This window comes from Oculina patagonica, unplaced genomic scaffold (genome assembly GCF_052425735.1).
Source record: "Oculina patagonica isolate OP01 unplaced genomic scaffold, crgOcupat unplaced53, whole genome shotgun sequence".
Taxonomy (NCBI): Eukaryota; Metazoa; Cnidaria; class Anthozoa; order Scleractinia; family Oculinidae; genus Oculina; species Oculina patagonica.
In genome coordinates, this window is record NW_027558395.1 from 1 (window position 1) to 19,660 (window position 19,660).

The following is a 19,660-nucleotide window of genomic DNA, read 5'->3' on the forward strand; positions in this document are numbered from 1 at the left end:
GGTTGAGTTTGTTGTTGGTTCTCATCCTTGCTCCGAGGGGTTTTCTCCGGGTTCTCCGGTTTTTCACCATCCACAAAAACCAACACTTCTAAATTCCAATTCGATCGGGAACAGTGGATGAAGAGCCACTCTGTGGAATTGCTACTGCAAATTCCCATTGTTTATTATTATGTATTTATTTATTTATTTATTTATTTATTTATTTATTTATTCATTTATTTATTTATTTATTTATTTATTTATTTATTTATTTGTTTTCTCGGTATTTTCCATAGAGTGGAATATTTTTGAATAGTGATCGCCATCTTCGGGGTATACTAACAACTGTGAAATTTTATAGCAACTTCCGAAGGGTCGCATCTATTGTAACTTAAAGGGAACCTTCACTCTTACGAGAGGTTGACGTTGAAATGTTTGAAACAACGCCACAATTACACATTTTACAGGACAAGGGAGAAATAACATTTATAGCAACAAAAATTAAAAAAGTTTATCGCTTTTAAATTTCCCGCGCGCCGCCATTTTGGATTTTTGTAACGTGTAATGGTTGTTGTTATTTTTAGGAAGCAGATCTTTTGTGTGAAACAGCTGGGCAACCATTACACGTCATAAAATCCAAAATGGCAGCACACGGAAAAATTATAAGCCATAATCTTTTCCATTTTTGTTACTATAAATGTTATCCCTTGCCCTGTAAAATTTGGAATTTTGTCAATTATTTCAAACAATTCGACGTCAACTTGTCGTAAGGTTGGAGGTTCCCTTTAACGGTATATATATCAATTTTAAACTGTCAATGAAGAGCCATGTACACAGTTTCTTACACAACATTTATTAACTGTTTTACTTTAAACCTATCGATAACCTACACCAAATAGACTTGTACTACATCCCTTAATTCCTTAAAGAATTTTGAAAGCCAATTACCCTAGCTACAATTATAACACCAAACACCTGGCACCTCTATACAATCAATATATATATTCCTTGCATTCTGTGCGTTCAAAATCCGATTCAAATAGTTTACACATGCACGGTTGTAATCGTCGCAGTGGACAACGAATGAATGAAGCTTGTTGACATGGTTTGCTTTCAATGGTAAACAGTTTCTTAATTTTTTGTGTTTTCTGTTTATTGCCATTTTTTTTCTCGGCACATTAGCATACTTTTGCTAGGGGCCTAATCAGCCCCATCAAACCGAGGTTAAATAAATGTTATTGATTGACTGATTGTAGCAATGGCATCGGGATGAAACACAACACTCCTTAGCTGTAAATATATTCCTTTGAAAATAAAACCAGACAGAATTAACCGTTGTAAAGAAAAAGAAGATACTAAAATCAGTAATGGACGAAGTAACAGGAACACAAGTAGCGTACAAAATTAACAAATGGTTGCCAATGATAGCGTGGTTTTAAAACGCCCATAAAATATGTACAAGTCATGTGAGTTTCGCGCCACGTTCTTTTGTTTCAAACTTTTACACGTTATTTTTAAAGCGCGCGCTAACGTGTTGCTTTTTTAAATCGCGTGTGAAAGCTTTGATTTTTTAACTGATGAAGGCTTAAGGTGGCTCCATAGGGTTTCTTGACCGCGCGAAGAATGGGTACGAAAGGGCGAGCTTGAAATGCCGGCAAATCAAAACAAACATGGCGGCTTCACGCGAGCGTGAAATTTTCGGCGAGAAAACGCGAGACTTGCTTTCTGCCAATGAAACAACACCCGTGCTTTCCTGTGTTGAGCAGATAAAAGAGTTTACAACACCCTAAAAAGGTGTTTACAACGTCCGCGGTGCTTCTGGCCGCTTTTGTAAAGTTCGTACGATCGAAAGCAAAAGAGAAAATAAAGAATAGTCTCCGCGATTGTGAGATACTTCGAGCAGAATTTCAGAGATCCGCTACATAAAGGATTAAGGTATGTCTCTAACTAACCTTTGGGTTAACAGATATTCGCACAAAAACCGACAACAACGGGGAACGCTCGACTTTACACATCAACTCGTATGGTTCGAAAGTTCGCGCATGCTCAAATAGCGATCTTGGACAATTTCTATTCTGATGACGTAATTGTTATTCGGGCGAAAATAGAAATTTTCCCCTGGTATTTACTAGAGTTTCCTTCGGTGAAATTCCTTAAAATTTGGCATATATGTGATACCTTTTTAACTGCCCTTTTTGCCGTTTTTTTAAAAAAAATTTGTAAGCCAGTGTTTTTGCTTAGTCAAAAAAACACAAAATAACCAAAAACGCAAAAACGACCTGGACAACCCCTACTTTTTTTGTTTTGTTTTTAAAAGTTACTTCTCATCAGATTCAATTCATTGGGAGAATTTCAAAAATTTTCACCGAAGAAAATTAAAGAAATTTAAGATCAAAGCCATAAAAACACCAAAAAACACTAAAAAAATAGGACTTTTTGAGTAGATATAGCTCAAAAACAAAGGTCGTTATTTTAAAACATGTTAAAAAAGAATAATGCAAAACATATTTTAGTCCTTGTTTTTAATATTTCGGCAGCTTTTATTTAACTAGTTTAAAAAATAACGCGAAAATGATCTCTTGATGGGTATCACTTGTGCGCGCGCCGTAATATCTCAAAACCCTATGGAGCCACCTTAAGCAATAGCCGAAACGTCTTGGAAAATAACATCAGTCAGCGACAAACCTTTAACAAACCATGTGACATTCCATTCGGATTAACTTTGGCGTAAACGTCTCTCCATCTGGCCTTTATTTACAGAACCTTTGTGAACTAAAAATACGTCTGATAGCAGAATGTGAAAAGAAACGTCCTTTTCCAAAATAGCGCACAGTGCAAGCGTTTTTGGTGAGTGGCAGACTAACACCCACTCCCTTGTCCGTTTTTCCACTCGCTCCAGCCCCTGTTGGAATAGTCAGCGCTCGCTCTTCCAAAATTCGCCTGCACTACAGGCTTTATGTAATACTGCTTTAACCTTTTTTTTTTTTATTGATATTGCAAAACATTTACTTACAATATTTACAAGGACACAGTACCTACAAGACTTACAAGACGTTTATAGTACAATAATTATTATGTTACTAGTACATTTATACAGTGCAGTGCTTACAAACTTTTGAAATGCATTAGTTTAGAAGGACACCAAAAAAAAAAAAATAGATAAATAAAAAAAAATAATAATAAATAAATAAATAAATAAAAGGAAAAAAAAAACGATCAAGAAAAAAGAGACAAACATCGAAATATAGGTAAACTAAGTTAAATAAAATATAAAGCAAATACATAAAGTGATTTGAGCATGGTTTTTTTTTTCATCAATATTTACGGGGAAGGGATCGCTGTATTATAATGTGAGAGGAAGAAGGGAAAGCTTTTTATCTCCGGAGAGGTGTTGCGTGTTTTGCATATCCATACAAAATATCTAGCGACCAAAAAGTAGAAGTTTAGTTTATTGTCATCGTTTGGCTTAAGCCCTATTACAATATATGCCGACAAATTGAAAGCTTCCGAAACTTCTCCACGATTAATTATCCATTGTTTAAATTCTTGCCAAAAAAGGTTGGAAATATCGCAAGTCCAAAATAAGTGGATGAGAGTCTCTTTATCTTTTTTACAAAAAGTGCACTGCTCGTTATCCCTGAGGTTTATTTTGGTAAGAAAAATGTTGGTCGCTAGTCTTCTGTGTAGTAGCTTAAATTGGAACACGATTAATTTGGAGATTTTGGTGCATAGAAAGGGTGTTTTGTAAACTGCCTTCCAGTCGATATCGTCTGGTGTTTCAGATATACATTGTGTGACCCATACTGCTTTAACCTAGCTGGTTTCATATTATAAAAAACAAAGCAGTATGTTTGTACCGTTTTATCTCCATAGGACATGTGTATTGTGTAAAAAATTGCAATTATGCCTGAATTTTGCGTTCCTCAGTCTTTTACTGCTCGTTACCCGCCATATGCTACTTGTCCGTGTTACAGTCACAAAGAAAGCACAAACAATGGTTTTAACCAGCAACAATGGGGGCCAATGCAGTCCTTCACACGATGATTTCCAGTCTGAAATAAAAAAAAACCTAACGTGTATTTACTAACAAAGACCAAAGGCATAACAAAGATTTATCCAGCAGGTTTGTCACATTGCATCGATCCTGCCTTACACTCTGTATGGTAAATTTCTGCCACACATGATCATATATCTTGGATATCTGATCATGTGGGCATATATCTTGGATCACGTAACGAAACCTAATATCGCTTACACTCTTCAGTCACTTCGCGACATACTTAAAATCTGATCTAGCCAGGCATGCATGCCAAAGGAATTTGATATGATACAGCGCACAAAAGTTTTTCTTAGTTTTCCTGGTCAAGTTCATATCACTGAAGAGGTCCCTTAAATTTCATATCACAAAACTTCAGAATACGCTAAGAACGATTCAGGCTTAGAATATAAAATAAGGTAATTAAGTTCCAGTTTAACCTCGGCCGCAAATTAGACGTTCTTATATAAAAAAATGCAACTCCTTCACCTTCAGCTAACGTCTGTGATGACAATTAGTTTTTCAAAGTCCAAACCATACGTCCTCGTCGTGAGAGGCGGGAACAGGTAATGCTGACCATTTTTTTTTTCAAATTGAATTAAAATAAGAATGGTCACTACTTAATAAAATAATGTATACTTACAATGTCTTAATTGTTTTCATCGAAGTCTAAAGTGACGTCATCGCCAATAAGTACGAAAGGTGCCCAGTGTCTCACATCACTGTACTTGTCTGATTCTCTGAGATCTTTTATGGCCTGGTAAAGAGACTCGCTTGAACTTCTTCCTTCCACAAGGTGACGGTAGAAAATTCTCATAAACTCCAGCGTGGCCTCATCATCGATCGCCCATAACGACACCAGAACAGAACGGGCACCAGCACCCATAAAGGCACGTGCAATACCGACCACACCTTCCGCCTTGACCTCTCCTCGGCCACTATGACAACAGCTTAACACAACCAGCCTTGCTCGAAGTTTAATACCCAGCACATCTGCTATTGTCAAAACGTAATCTTCCTTTGTAGGGATCCGGGAAGCTCGCTTTGGGTCTGGAGTTAGAGCAATTTCACCAGTTTCCATGCAACCATGTGCTGCAATGTGAACTAAAGCAACTGAACTAAGTCCTTTCAACACCTCCTGTTTCGTTGCTTTTTCTCCAGTGATAGGTAATACGTTGATAATCTTTCCGATCATTTCTACTTCCTTTTTAGCAAACGGAAGAGGATCTAGGATTCTTTCACTCTTGCTGTTGGTTACTTCTTCTACCCATGGATCTCCCACAAGTAATGCACCACTCCTACTGTGGTATCCTTCCGGACAATCAGTGATCAGCTTCAAACTTGTCAATGACGGAATCAACCGGATTCGAAAAGATTCACACAGGTATTTAGAATCCGCATCCACCAATGCAGCATACGGAGCTAGCCACAGTGGTCCATCCGGAACAATGATGAGCTCATTTCCTTGAATTAGGTCATGAATTGGCTGAATTACGATATTGTACAAAGCGTTCAAAGAAGGCTCTTGTAGTGTGGAAGGCTGGGAGCTTCCCTCGTCAAACTTCTCATCTTCCGTGTAATCATGATCTCTCAACGCATCCAAAGATCGATCCTCGCATCTAACGTCAGAACCAACACCAACTTGCTTGTAGGCATTTTGTATTAAAGACCTAATAAAAGTGGTGGTATTGTTCAATCCATCGTCAACTTTGTTTTGTCTCAAATCAACAGGTTGTCCTTTCAAAAGGACCCAGAGATTGATTTTCCCTTGGTCAAAAGCCTGAAAGACTGTGCAAGATAAAAGTTGCTCTGACACATTGAGTTCTTCTTCTTGGGCACGTGACACGGCCTGATTTGCTTGAACTCCAAATTGAGATTCCATAAGATCAATAAGAGCTTGGGCCCTTCCTTCCTCAGCAGCAAACAAAGCCTCAGTGATCTTGCCTTGTTTCAACAGAACCCTCCATAAACCTGTGTAAGTATTCTTGAATTTATCTCGAAATCCAATTTTCCACTCGTCTTTAGATTTAAGAAGACTTCTCACATCATTGAATGATCTTACACTAGACCGATAATATTCTAAGGCTTCAGGTAAACGAGCAAGTAATTCATAGGTTTGACCTAGTCCATCATAAGCAATAGCTTCCCTAGCCTTGTCTCCTACATCTATGGCAATGTTAAGATCTAGCTTATAGTAGTCTATGGCTTTGTTGAAATCCCCGAGACTGCCGAAAGCAAGGCCTAGATTTCCGTACGAAACTCCTTCTCCAGCCCTGTCTCCAATTCCTTTGGCGATATTAAGCGACTGGGTGTGGTAGACTATGGCGTTCTGGACATCGCCAAGATTTTGAAAAGCACTGCCAAGATTGCTATAAGCTGTTCCTTTCCCAGCCTTGTCTCCCACTTCTTCGGCTATTTTCAAATGGAGCTTGTGGTAATCTGTGGCTTTGTTGTAGTCGCCGAGACTGTAAAAAGCATTGCCAAGATTCCCGTAGGCTCCTCCTTTCGCAGCCTTGTCTCCCACCTCCTCGGCAAGGGTTATATGTAGGTTGTGAAAGTCGATGGCTTTTTTGAAATCCCCGACATTGTAAAAAGCATGGCCAAGATTGCCATACGCCCTTCCCTCGTCAGCCTTGTCTCCTATTCCTCGGGCAATTTTTAGATGAAGGTTGTAATAGTCTATGGCCTTTTTGAAATCGCCAAGACTTCGGAAGGCATTGCCAAGATTGGCGTATGCATGTCCCTGTCCAGCCTTGTCATTACGTTCTTTTGCAATGTTGAGGCGTAGGTTGTGGTAGTGTATGGCTTTCTTAAAGTTACCGAGACCTCGAAAGGCATTGCCAAGATTATCGTATGCTTTTCCTTCGCCAGCCTGGTCTTCCACCTCTTTGGCAAATTCAAGATGCAAGTTGCTGTAGTCAATGGCCTTTTTGTAATCACCGAGACAGTGAAAAGCATGCCCAAGATTACCATACGCTGCTCCTTCTCCACCCTTGTCTCTCAATGCTTTCGCAATTTTCAAATCAAGGTTGTGATACTCTATGGCTTTTCTAAAATCACCAAGACCGTGAAAAGCACAGCCAAGATTGGCATAAGCACGCCCTTCCCCAGCTTTGTCTCCCAATGTTTTGCAATTATTTAGATGTAGGTTGTGGTAGTACTCCGCTTTTTTGAAATCACCGAGACCGTGAAAAGTAACGCCAAGATTACTATACACACGTCCTTGCCCTGCCTTGTCTTCCACTTGTTCAGCAAGTTTAAGACCTATCATTTGGTATTTTATTGATTTGTTCAAATCGCCGAGATCTCGAAAATCATTGCCAAGATTCACATACGCATGTCCTTCGGCAGCTTTGTCCCCCATTTCTTTGGCAATTTCAAGCTGTAGGTTGTGGTAGTCAATGGCTTTCTGTGAATCACCGAGATTGCTCCACACAATTCCAAGATTGTTGTAAACACGTCCCTCTTCAGCCCTATCTCCCATAAGTTTTGCGATGACGAGACATTGATTGTAGTAGTTTACTTCCTCTTCGCCTCTTGTGCGCGTCTTGTTTTTCAGGAGTACTGTGGACAACTCCGCTGGCATTTGTTTTGCACCCACCTCCTGTTTGGTAATAAAAGATTAAAATTGTTTAACAATTCTTATGGTGTGTATTTTTCGAATGTTGGTTCTAATCTTTGTAACTTTAAATTGTAAAGGCAAGAAAGTATGTTAACTTCATAATCCACTATTTCATAATGAGGTGAACCTGGGCACTTCCAATTAATGGTAAGGCCCTTTTGAAATGTTTCTACTGATTAGAGAGCTCATTCCTGAGCAAATATATTATGAAACTTTTACTTAAGCCATAACTATAACTACTTAATAAACACTCGAGACGGAGGGGCAGGAATGGGTAAACCCATCATGAGCCTGTTGTAACTTTAATTACTTTAAAAAGTACGACAGATAAGCATCCACACTGCGCACAGTGTCACAATTGTAATAGAATTATTAGCAACATCTCTTACGTGCATCGAAAATTTCCGTATCACATCACCATTTAAATTGTTTTGAAGACTTTTTTTATCTGTTTCAGGATAAATATAGTGCTAACTTCTTCAACTTTTTGTGAAGGAACTTAAAACCTACCGTGCCTTTAACACTTGGAGTTTCTAACACTTTGTTTCGCTCCCTGACACACCTTGCCTTTAACTCCAACAAAGTCTTGTTATCTTTGTCAAGCTTTTTTGAGTTAAGAGTTATAAAAATGCTTTAGATGCTGTAGCCTGAGGTCGTTTGGGAATACATAGCCAAATTATTTTGCATGTCGGTTCTATATTTTTGCAGGATATAAATTTGCTTTTATTGGTGAAATAATTAAATACTGGAAATTGAATCACATTAAATCACTGGAAATGCAAGATTTTTAAAACGGTTAATAGTCGTAATAGGAACAAAAAGCGTCCAGTTCAGTTAGTCATCGTACGAGTGATCAACCTGTTTGACAGAGTCGGGCAACCGCGGAATGATAGTTGGACTGACGGCACGAGAACAGTGTCAGTATTGGACACGTTGCCAGTTGGATATTTTCCATTAGACAAATTAGCTGGTCGGGCTCGCAATTGCTAAAAATAGGGCAATCATTTTACAATAATTATGTTTTATGTTTCATTATTTAGACACTGTTAAAAGATACCGCTAGTCCCTTATCGCACCACTCCATAGCCTCTTGAAACTGATTGAGTTGAACACAGGCACTCGCTCCTGATGACAAAAAATTCAATAACTTTATTATTTGCTAAAGATAAAGCTAAGGAATGTACGGAAAGGGAGGAGGGCACTACCCTGTGTAAGGTACATTTGGTGAACATTCTTGGTTAAAAGTAGGTCATGTATTTTGATATTTTTGCCAGTCTGAAATTGGGTATTATTTTTAAGGGCACCATAGGAGCTAGTTTACACTAAGGCACTTATCTCTTTTCATTGGTCTTTTAATCTTCAAAAAAGACAGCAAGATAGGTCGCCAAAAATTTATTTTTTCAATACCATAGAGTACGATTTTCCACTTCAGATCCATAAATTTCCAGGTCTAAAAATGGGTATATTATTTAAAATCTTACCAAATCAAAAACACTAACGAGATGCGATCTCTATTATGTGTACTAAATCTATCCAGAACAAAAGTTTGATGGCGTAAACTTGTCTATTAAATTAGCTTACCTCTTACAATCGCATTGAGGAAAGTTGGTTGTAATTCCGTAGCTGATTTTGCATCAACAAGTGAATCATGATAATTCCCTATCAAGTAGATACAATTTTAGAACATTTTATTTTATAACAAAGCATTTTTATGAAAAATTAGCTCTAGAATTAAACTACAAGACCAACAAACAGCTTTAAGTTGATCAAACTGGGAACGGGAATCAAGTAATAAAATACAAAACTTCAGTAGTAAGTGATGGGTCTGACAAATACCACTTGGGTAGTAGTCGTTTTTTTTGCCGGCGGGCCCTAAAAGCCGATTTTACCCCCCATTTTTGTGGGCAAAAAAAGCAAGAGAGAGAGAGTGGAAGCATGCCACGCCCGAGCGAGCAAAGCTCGTGGGTGCGCAGCACTCACACAGGGAGAGCAGGGTGGGAGGGAGAGCAGGGTGGGTGGGGAAGCGCGGGGTGGGGGGTGGCGTGAGCGCCGCGAGCGGTGGTATGTCAATTGAACAAATGTGACTACTGAGTACATGGCTCGCAGTGATACCTCGTCTGCCGCGAACAAAGCAAGACAGTTTGATTTGAACGAGTGTTCTTTGATTTGTTTATGTGAAAGTGAATGTCTTTGTCTTCCAAAACAAAAGTCTATCAAGGATGTGGAAAAAAAATATCTCTCAATTGACGGAAAGACATTTAAAAAATCAGCAAGCGTCTGGTCTTTAAAAGATTATAAATGCGAAGCTTGCGAGAAAACGTTTACACAATGCCACTCGCTTCGAACACATGAAAGGTATTATTGTAAGAAAAGAGAAACACAAAAAACACCAAAAGAAAAATGCCTTAAATGCGGTAAAATGCTTCATATATCGACCGTTTTCAGACACAAAAAAAATGGTTGTCCAAAAGAGAAGGCATCAAACCGGCTGCCTGAATAATTTTATTAGCCGTCATGCTTGCCCAATTAAGGGAAAACCCTCTGACGTGTTTTGGTTGTCATGCTTGGTCAAGCAAGGGAAATTTTTTTTCATGTAGAACGCAAGACGCCTTTCTTACCCCCCTCGCGAAACGAGTTGCAAAAAAGGCGCTGGCGGCACCTCTAACGGCCCGCAGCAACAGAGAGCGCCACCTGTGTGCTAGATTTATTTTTCAATTAAACAAATGCCCAATAAAGATAAAATGGGAAAAGGAAGGAAATCAATCTTATCAACATGCCCGAAAAAAAATCTCAAACAACACAAAAGAACAAGACTTTATGCGTCCTAATTACAAGAAAAACTCAAAAAAGGAAAACTATTTAATAAGAGAAGAAACCATCGAATTGTTAAAAACATTTGACAAAAAGCTTCTTGCAAACTTTTTGACAAACAACACGTGTTAAAAACATGCAAAAAATTGTCTGACAAAGTGCAAAAACGTTTTTTTTTGACAGAAAAATGGTTGCCCTGCTAGCGGCACGCAAAATCGCGAGCGGCTTACGTGAGTTGCGTGACATTTTCAGAGAGAGTCTGGAAACCATATTTCTAGTTCTCAGGCCCTTGGACGAGCAGAAAGAAACATGGCGGCCTAATCAGGATTTAGTGTTTGGGCCGATAAAAAACGAAACAGAACAGATATTACAAAAAAAATACGCTCAGTTAACGCGCTGTAATTTTTTGTGCCCCCACAGAAGCTGGCGAAGTGAAGCGAAGAGAAGAAATCGAGAAATAACAGGATTTGATCACAGAAGTTTATCGATCGATCGAAAGAACTTTCCCGAAACATCGGACTCAATTGGGCCTGTTTATTTTTTTTCTGCTTCAAGCATTGCATTCACGACTTGATATGTTATCTGTCTGACCTCATTTTGCCAAACGGGAGTAGAAAGTTCGGTTAAAATAAAGCAAATCGCCTGTGTTTTGCGAATTATTTATTCAACAACAATATAACTCACATGCAAATATTGAGCTGAGAACTTTCTAGCACATAAAAGAACAATATAAGATCCCGGTAAGTTTATTTACCAAGCGTCATTACTATTTTTAGTTAATAGGTTATTTCCCGATGTAATGACGTCTTTTGCGACCAATCACAGTTAAAATTATAACTTTATATTATTCACATAAGCTTTTTTGCATCACACAAGCAAGCATCGCCGATGTATAAAGACGTTTATCAAACCTTCATTGAAAAAGAAGCAAAAGACACAGCTTACGGCCATGAATCATTTGGAAACGACAAACGAGGGTCCGATTATAATATTTAACATCGGCTATTCGTGCCTTCGCTTCACGAAACCGAAGCAATTACGGACAACAATCAGATGCTTTGTCGCGTGAAGAGATGTCCGCTGTTGTCAACGAACAATTTTCCATAGATACCGTGGCCATAGATGTCCGCCGTCGTCAAGGAGCTCTTGCCTAGATACCGTGGCCATAGATGTCCGCCGTTGTCAAGGAGCTCTTGCCTAGATACCGTGGCCATGAAATGTCCGCCGTTGTTAAGGAATTGTTTACCTTGGATACCGCGGCCATGAAATGTCCGCCGTTGTCAAGGAATTGTTTACCTTGGATACCGCGGCCATGAAATGTCCGCCGTTGTCAACGAACAATTTACCTTAGTTACCGCGGACATGGTATGTCCGCCGTTGTCAAGAAACATTTAACTTAGCAACTGAATAAAATTATTTTACTTTACACACTTGTTTTGTTTATTGATTGCTTATATATTAATAAATACAACGGCTCCCAAGCAAAAAAAAAATAAAAGTCAAATAACCCCCCGCTCTCACCTAAATAAATGCGTGTTACCCGTCTTTCGCTGGCGGCCGCTAAAATATTTTGTCGCAGTCAGAGCGTGACAGGCAGGCTGAGGGGGATTGGGACTTTGGGAAAATCAGAATCGTGGATCGTGGATCGTGGAAAAAAAGAACACAGCCTCAAATGTTATATTTATTTTTTTGAACAGTCAGATTAAATCCAGCGTTCATTTTCTCAAATCTGATTTCGACTCGGCTGACAGACGTCTTTTTAATTTCTCCAGTTCTTGTTTTTTTATCTCATTTCTCAATTTCTCAATGTCCGGCTGTGGAGATGGCTTTTTTTGGCTTAAATTTTTTGAAAGGTGCCTGCGAACAGACTCTTTGAGAGCCATGTAACGAGAATATTCATCCAAAATAATTTGGAACTCTTTGTCATCAACTTTATTGTCAATGAGAGCGGCAGAAACAAGTCTATTGACTGTTTCACGTTTGGCAACAGCAAGCGAAGTAATTTCATTATTTTTCAAAATTTTTGGTTCAAGTTTTTTACTTGCTCCAGTGAAAGCGGCAGACAAAACGCCTGTAATGGCAGCACATGCAGCGAGAGGAACGCTTACCGGCAAACCAACGACCGTTACCGCGGTGCCAAGACTGGAAGCAGAGAGAACACTGGACAAACCACCCATTGAAATTGCGGAATAATGGAAAACAGACTTCACCTTTTTATACTTTTTCAAAACAGCTCGGTATTTAGCAACTTCTTTGTCAAAATCCGAACAAATTTGATTGATTTTTGTTAACCTAAAGTTTTCTGGTTGATTTGGCAAAGCAGGATACAGTGTTTGTTTTACGCTGTTTTCTTCGCTTACACCATAAGCAGGGGCACTCGGAAGAACATTAGCAGATGACATGGTCTCGTATACAATAAAAAAATATTAATTTAATTCTAATTCAAAATGCAGCGGAGCTCCAACAAAGTCAAACTTACTGCCAGTTTTGTCTTTGACGGTCAATGTGACACTGTTCACACTCTGAACAGCGTCGATTCGACGTGAATTATTGATAAAATTTTGAGGGTAATGAACCAAATCATAAGGTTTCCCGGTTATTGGTACACAAGCGAGAATGTCACTTGGCTTTCCATTATACAAGTTATTTTCTTTGGAAAGTAAATCGCAGTGAATGTAATAAAAGTCTGGTATAGTAAAATCTTCAATTCTTGCGTTAGAAGCATCAACAATTGTGTTCTTAAAAAGTTTAGAAAGATTTTTATCAAAAGAAAAGCTTTCAATACTTTTTGTTTTTGTTATTGAAAAGCCTCTTTTTAAATCATCCCTTTTTACTGTTAGCTTTTGTTGATCTTTGAACTTATTAGTCAGGTAAGTTGTAATTTCATCAAAATTGTAGTTGCCTGGGAAAAAAACAGCAACATTGTTGCTCACATTGTTTTGTTTAATGCTTATGGAGCCAATTTCTTCCAGATTACGCCAGCTGTTTTGTAACGAGCATGACAGCAGGCTGATAAACCTTGGTTTTTCAATTGGCTGGTCAAAGTAAACAGCTTCCCCGTTGGAACTCGCGTCGATTGTGAGCACAACCATCTTTATAATTATCTTTTGAAAAATAAATCTTTAATATAAAATGGCGCCGCCTATTCCGAGAGCTGATGACATTTCTCAATCAATTTTTCTTGATTCCAAAGAAAGAGATTTTATGAAGTGGATGAAAACCCCAGAAGCAACTACAATTTCTGAAGCGGCAAAAGACAATGCGTGGAAACCTTTTCTTGCAAAATATCCAAACGCTGACCAAACAAAATTTGTTGCACAGGTTGAGTTCGCGTACAACCACACAGCAACGGCAGACATTTATTACAAGGCAGAGCAAGGCCATTTGATAAATGTTTTTGGCTCTGACAGCAAATATTGGAGCCCAGAGATGAAAAAAGCACTGGGGGTAAATCAAATTTCAGGCGGTTTTCCACAACAGCTGTCACCAAGCGGCGCAAAAGGCTCATCTTTGCCAATTCCCGCGGTTGTATTTCACGAAGCCGCACCAAGTTTGAAAAAAATATTTAACAGCCAAATAAACATCTACGTCACACCAGATCAATATTTCACAACGAAATTAAGAGAGATTTTTCAAAAAACAAAACTGAAGCATACATCAGGAAAAGAGTCAAAAAGGTGGCTTGCTAGCCAAAATATGGGCTACTGGCCTCAGCAACTTAACTTTGCTGTCTGGTGCGCGACAACAGGCAGTGGGATAAGTCGTGAAATTTTTGATGAAGAACACTCAGCTCTCAGTTTGCCGCCTGTTGTGCGAAATTTTTACCTTTTTCACGTTTATTTCACAATAAGGCGAATATTGTTTCAGATGGGGGGAATTCAGAGCGTAAGTGCCTTGCCTGGCGACCCAACGTTTAGCCAGTTCGACAACAAGTACGACGTGGCTTCGTACAAAAGAATATGCGCTGAGTTCGGTGTCGACCCGTCAAGCGATTTTCGTTTCACAAGAGGCGCAAACCACGGACTTGGTGACGTTTATATCTGGATCTCAAATATTGGTCCGAAAAATTCTGGAGCAAAATATCCCGATTACGATAAATTTTCGGACGAAGGGGGAGCTGCAAGCAAGGGTAACTTAATTCAATATATCGAGCCAGACGACGCTGCATATGCACAGGCAGACTGGTTTTGTCCTAACGCCGCAGAAGGGCTGACTCAGGCAGGTTTGTCGAGAGTAAACCAGTCGATAGAGGCTTTTGTCTACTGTATTCTGGGTTCGCAGGTCAACGTTCGAAGTAGCATACTTGGCACAGGCGGCCGCGCAAAGGAGGCTCAAAGTGAGTTCCTCGTGTTGGTTGAAGACGCTATAAGGCAACCAGATCTGGCAAAGTCAGTTCAAAGATACCAACTTTCTATCGATGAAGCGAAGGTTCGGCTTAACCTTGCTGTCTGCCCTGGTGCCTGGCTGATGCCGGGTAGTATGGTGATAAACACAGAAAGCGTTGTCGGCTACAACAATCAGCTGAAGCAGGCTGTAGCAGGAATGAAAATAGGATTGAATAATGATGTTAATAAATCAACAAAAAAAGCAGCTCTTAAACTGATGGCCGGAGGACCATCAAAGGTAAACCCACCAAACAGCCACCCTTCAAATCCTATACACAAGGAGTCTCAAAGGGACACAAAAAAAACTACGGCACCAGTGAGCACAGAAGGTGCTAAAGCTGAAAGCGCGCAAAGCGCTAAAGCTACAAAGGTCGAAGTCAATGATACACACGAAATAAACAAAGCAACTATCGCTGTTGGTGCGGTTGGAGCTGCAGCTTTGCTCTACGCCCTTATGCGTTAACGTCTCTTCTTGATGTATCTTTCAACAAGAAAAGCAACCGCAGCAAGTATAAGCAACCAGGTGTGCTCTGCAAGAAAGCCAATTACTTGACCAGCTGTTTTGAAAAGAAAACTTACAATCGAGCCAATAAGACCGGGCAGAGCTGATGCCACCTTTGAGCCAACATCACTTAAGCCTTTCCCCAACGCTTTGCCGGTAGCCTTCAAAGAGTTTGTAATGGCACCAATTACAGCACCAATCGTGACACCAGCAGCAAGAAAGATTGCTGTTACTGTCACGCCATTTTTTTTGAAGATTTCTTTGATCCTCTCACGAAGTGGAAGCGCTCTTTCTCTTTCTGCAATCTGTGTTTGCAAACGTGCGAGCTCCTCGGTTCTTTCAGCAACTCTTTCTTCAGCAGCTTGTTTGTCAGTGGGGGATGTATTTTCATCCTGTATTACTGCTTGATCTTCATCGTTTTGTCGCTTCAGCTCGGCTTCTTGCTCTTTTAGATCATCCAACGCTCTTGTGTCGTTGAGCCTTTCTTGCAAAGTGTTTCTTTCTCTCTCTGTGGCAGCGAGGCTTGCCCTGAGTTGGTCGACCCGTGTTTGTTCTTTTGTCTTCTGCTTCGATTGTTTTTCAATGGCCACCACCTCTTTTTTCGCGTTGTCAAGATCCTTTTGATAATTTTTTTTCAGTTGCTGCAGTCTCCGTAGTTCTGAATCACTTTCAAGATTCGAACCGTGTTCTTGAGTAAGTGCTTCAATCTGAGCTTGAGTTCGCTCGATTTTGTTTCTCAGATCTTGCACTTCTAGGGCGGCTTTTTCTTTTTCCGATGCGAGTTTTTGGGCCTCTTGAAGTTGTTTTTCAGTTTCTCTTAATCTTTGGCGTTCAGCTTTTCTTAATGTTTGGCGTACATCTCTTATGCTCTCATTTTTTTGAGCAATAATATCTTCAGCTGACGGCCCAAGTTCATCTTTGAAGCTGTCTAAAAAGCTTTTCATGAAGCCTGACTCATTTTCTTTTAGAATCTTGTACTCGCCTTTTTTTGTTCCTACAGCAACAATTTTACCCTCATTTTTCCCTTTGCCTCTTCTGATTTTTATTTTTTCAAAGTTTGCTTTGGGAAATTTGCCTTTTATCATGTCTACTGCTTTTTTTAGTTTTTGTCGCAAATTACTTTCATTTTGAAGATCACTTATTGAAGGGGTTCTTTCAAGCAAAGGTGTTTCGTCGTAGGATGTTTCTGGCAGCCCGCTCTGTTCGTGCTGCATCGTTTGCATTTCATGTTGTTCACCCCCATGGTAGGGTGTGGATACCATCCCGGGCTGAAATGGTCGGGTTGTGTCGACCTCTTGTTCCTCTTCATCATCGTTATCACTGTTGTGGTCAAGATCTCGGTCCAAATCAGGGTCCTCGTATCCAAAATCACCACCACCTGTTGCCATCACGTAATTTATATATATTTTCAAATTAAACTTTTCAATTTAACAATAAAACCAATCGAGAGATGGCTGCTGTTCAAGAAAACCTTCGACCGGGACGCGTAGAGAAAACCCTCGGCGCACTGAAAGCCGAGCGAGCTGTAAAACGAATCACTTTTGACCGCACTGAAGCCAATCCAGAGGAAACGTTGTATGTTTCAGTGCCAAAGCTGAACGAAAACGAGGTCATTGTGCCTGGCTCGCTGGCGCTGCGCTTCAACATCGACTTGAGCGGAGGCCATGCCAACAACTTTCTGGTTGACAACGTCAGCCGAGCTCTGGTCGACAAGTTTGTTGTAAAGTACGAAGGCACCGTCGTGCAGGACACGGTTGGCTATGACATCTACAAAATATTTGAGGATTTTTTCCTTTCGCAGGAGGAGCGCGACGACAGGGTGCCAGAGGGCATTCAGAGCGAGGACCTCAACAAAATTCGCTCAAATGCTGGCGATAAGAAAACTTCAGGAGTCGACGCAGAAAAAAAGCTGAATGAGCTATATGGTAATAAATACCGCATCCGTCTGGATCACCAGATTTTAACTGACCACGGAGCATTTTATCCACAGGCACTATACAACGATCTTCTGTTCGAACTGAAGCTCGCGGCAGCCGAACATGTTGTAAGAGGCTCAGATGCAACAAAACTGAAATACAAGCTGACAAACATACAGCTAGAGTACGAAATGATAAGAAGCAAGGAAATTGCAGATGAGGCGTTCAGCGCTTACTCGGGCGGCAAAGAGTTCGCTTACGACCACATCCAGCGTGCCGAAGTTGTTACTTTTGCAAAAGGATCCGACACACGTCTGAATCTTAAGGTCAACCCTCAGAGGAGGTCCCTAAAAGGTATCTTGCTACTTTTTATAGAGCAATATGCCAAAGGTGCAAGGATCTCGGAAAAGTACATTAACCCAGACCTTACAAAAGTAAGCGTCACTGTCAACGGCTCGCCAAACATGCTGTACAACAACGGCATCGAAGGAATGGACATATGGGAAGAAGTTAAAAGATTCTACATGAAAGAAAAAAATAAAACGCAGCACATGGCCCTGCAAAAGTTTTACACAGAAGACAAGTTCGGCCTTCTGATTGATCTGCGTTCCATGGCTGACCACTCGATGCACGGAAGCGGCAAGCGCCTTGTGAACACAAAGGACGGTGTCCAGCTTGAGCTAGAGAGGAAAGCAAGCGGCTCAGGTAATTTGAACTGCCACATTTACGTAATCAGCGACGCCCAAATGAATATAATTGGCAGGCAGTTAGAATCTGTGCTTTATTAATATACGAACGAAGATGGATCCTTCCAACATACCCTTCAACGCTCTCATTGTGGGACCAACGAACTCAGGAAAAACAAGGTACGTAGTCAATCAGCTTTGTGGCCCTTTCCGAGGCAAGTTTGACTACATCGTGCTCATCTGCCCGACTTTTGCGCACAACAAGACTTATTATCGCTTTGCTGAGGAAGATCTTCGATTTTTTGTTTTCATTTGCGAGCAGCACGAGGTTGAATCTTGGTTAAGGTTTTCAAGATTTCTTTTTGAGGGTGCGAACACGCTTATCATCCTCGACGACTGTGCTGCATCGAAAGATGTAAAAGGAAGAACAGGTGAATTGGTGAATCTTGCTTTCTCTGCTCGCCACGCAGGTTTGAGCGTATGGGTGTTAACTCAAAAATTGACAAGCATAACAGCCTCATTCCGCGAAAATGTTGCGTCAATTGTTTTCTTTTACACCCCCTCTGCCAAGACCACGAAGGCAATCTTTGAGGATTACGCTGGCGAACTTTCCCATGAAGATTACAAAGAAGTCATTTCAAAGCTGAAAAAAAATAAGTTTTCGCATCTTGTTATTTCTCATCGCCACCCTTACGGCACAGAATTTTTTTATTGAACATATTTTTTAGAGTAATAAATGGCTGACCCGTTCGCAACGTCCACTGATATCACTGCAAGTGAACGAATTATGTTGGAAACGTCCGTAATGGAAATGCTAGAACCTGAACCAGGCAGTATGCCGTCAGAGATGCAAGCAGCGGGACCTGACATTCCAGCTTTACGTGAACAGCTTGCAAGACTTGTTTCAACAGGCAAGTCTAAAGAAGCAATCGGTGTGCAGCTAACTCACGATCAGGTAAAGCGCTTGACCGACAAAGACGTCGAAAAGTACTTCAAGAGGTACGAAGCGTATGTTGGGGCCAAGACCACAGAAAATCTTATCGACAGCGCGCTCACTCTTTTTACGAAAGCCGCAAGTCTGTTCGTGCCCTTAAAAAATATTGAAGCTTTGCAAAAAGAGCTTAAAAATGACTACATCATCAACAACGAGCTTTCCAATCTTGTCGGCGGTTTGTCTTTCAAATACGGCAAGTTTCTTGCTCCAGCTTCTGTTGCTTTGATAACGGCAAAGCACATTGATTACAGCACAGCACCACAAGCGACTCTAGAAAGCGAGCATAAAGATCTTCCTGAGTAAATTACTAAGCAATGCTAAGAAAATGCTAAGTAATTACTGAACAATGCTCATTAAATGCTGACCAAAAAAGTTTGCTAAGCATTTTTCATTTAAATATTATTATTTTTTCTAATAAATGGCGGACCCTGAAACACAAATACCGAGCGAACCTGCAGTTGTTCAAGAAAACGTTCCACAAGTCACTTCAACAACTCCTGCAACAAAACCTGCCAAAAATCCAAAGCGAGTGGCTGCTGGCAAGCTTGCAGCTGAAAAAACAAAACAGGCTCGTGAAGCACAGAAAAAAGCTTCTATCGAGGCTGCTGCAATAATTGCAAAAGAAAAGGAAAAGAAATCTGCATCTGCAAAGTGTCGGAGGACGGGGCCGAAATGTAACACCACCGGCCGTAACGGAACCAGCTCCGCCCGAGGCTCAGCCGCAATCAA

At 40.3% G+C, this 19,660-nt stretch overlaps 2 protein-coding genes across 2 annotated transcripts; one reads left to right on the forward strand and one right to left on the reverse strand.

The window, feature by feature from the left end:
- Positions 1–3,911: 3,911 nt before the first annotated feature.
- LOC144640869 (uncharacterized) lies at positions 3,912–9,291 on the reverse strand. The gene is made up of 5 exons (XM_078499929.1): positions 9,219–9,291; positions 8,695–8,762; positions 8,148–8,240; positions 4,659–7,619; positions 3,912–4,031 (listed from the first exon to the last, which is right to left on the reverse strand). The coding sequence occupies exons 2-4, from the start codon at positions 8,719–8,721 to the stop codon at positions 4,665–4,667; spliced, it is 3,075 nt and encodes a 1,024-aa protein (XP_078356055.1). The 5' UTR covers positions 8,722–8,762; positions 9,219–9,291; the 3' UTR covers positions 3,912–4,031; positions 4,659–4,664.
- Positions 9,292–16,785: 7,494 nt separating this feature from the next.
- LOC144640870 (uncharacterized) lies at positions 16,786–18,039 on the forward strand. Its single transcript, XM_078499930.1, has one exon. The coding sequence runs from the start codon at positions 16,786–16,788 to the stop codon at positions 18,037–18,039; it is 1,254 nt and encodes a 417-aa protein (XP_078356056.1).
- The last annotated feature ends 1,621 nt before the right edge of the window (positions 18,040–19,660 follow it).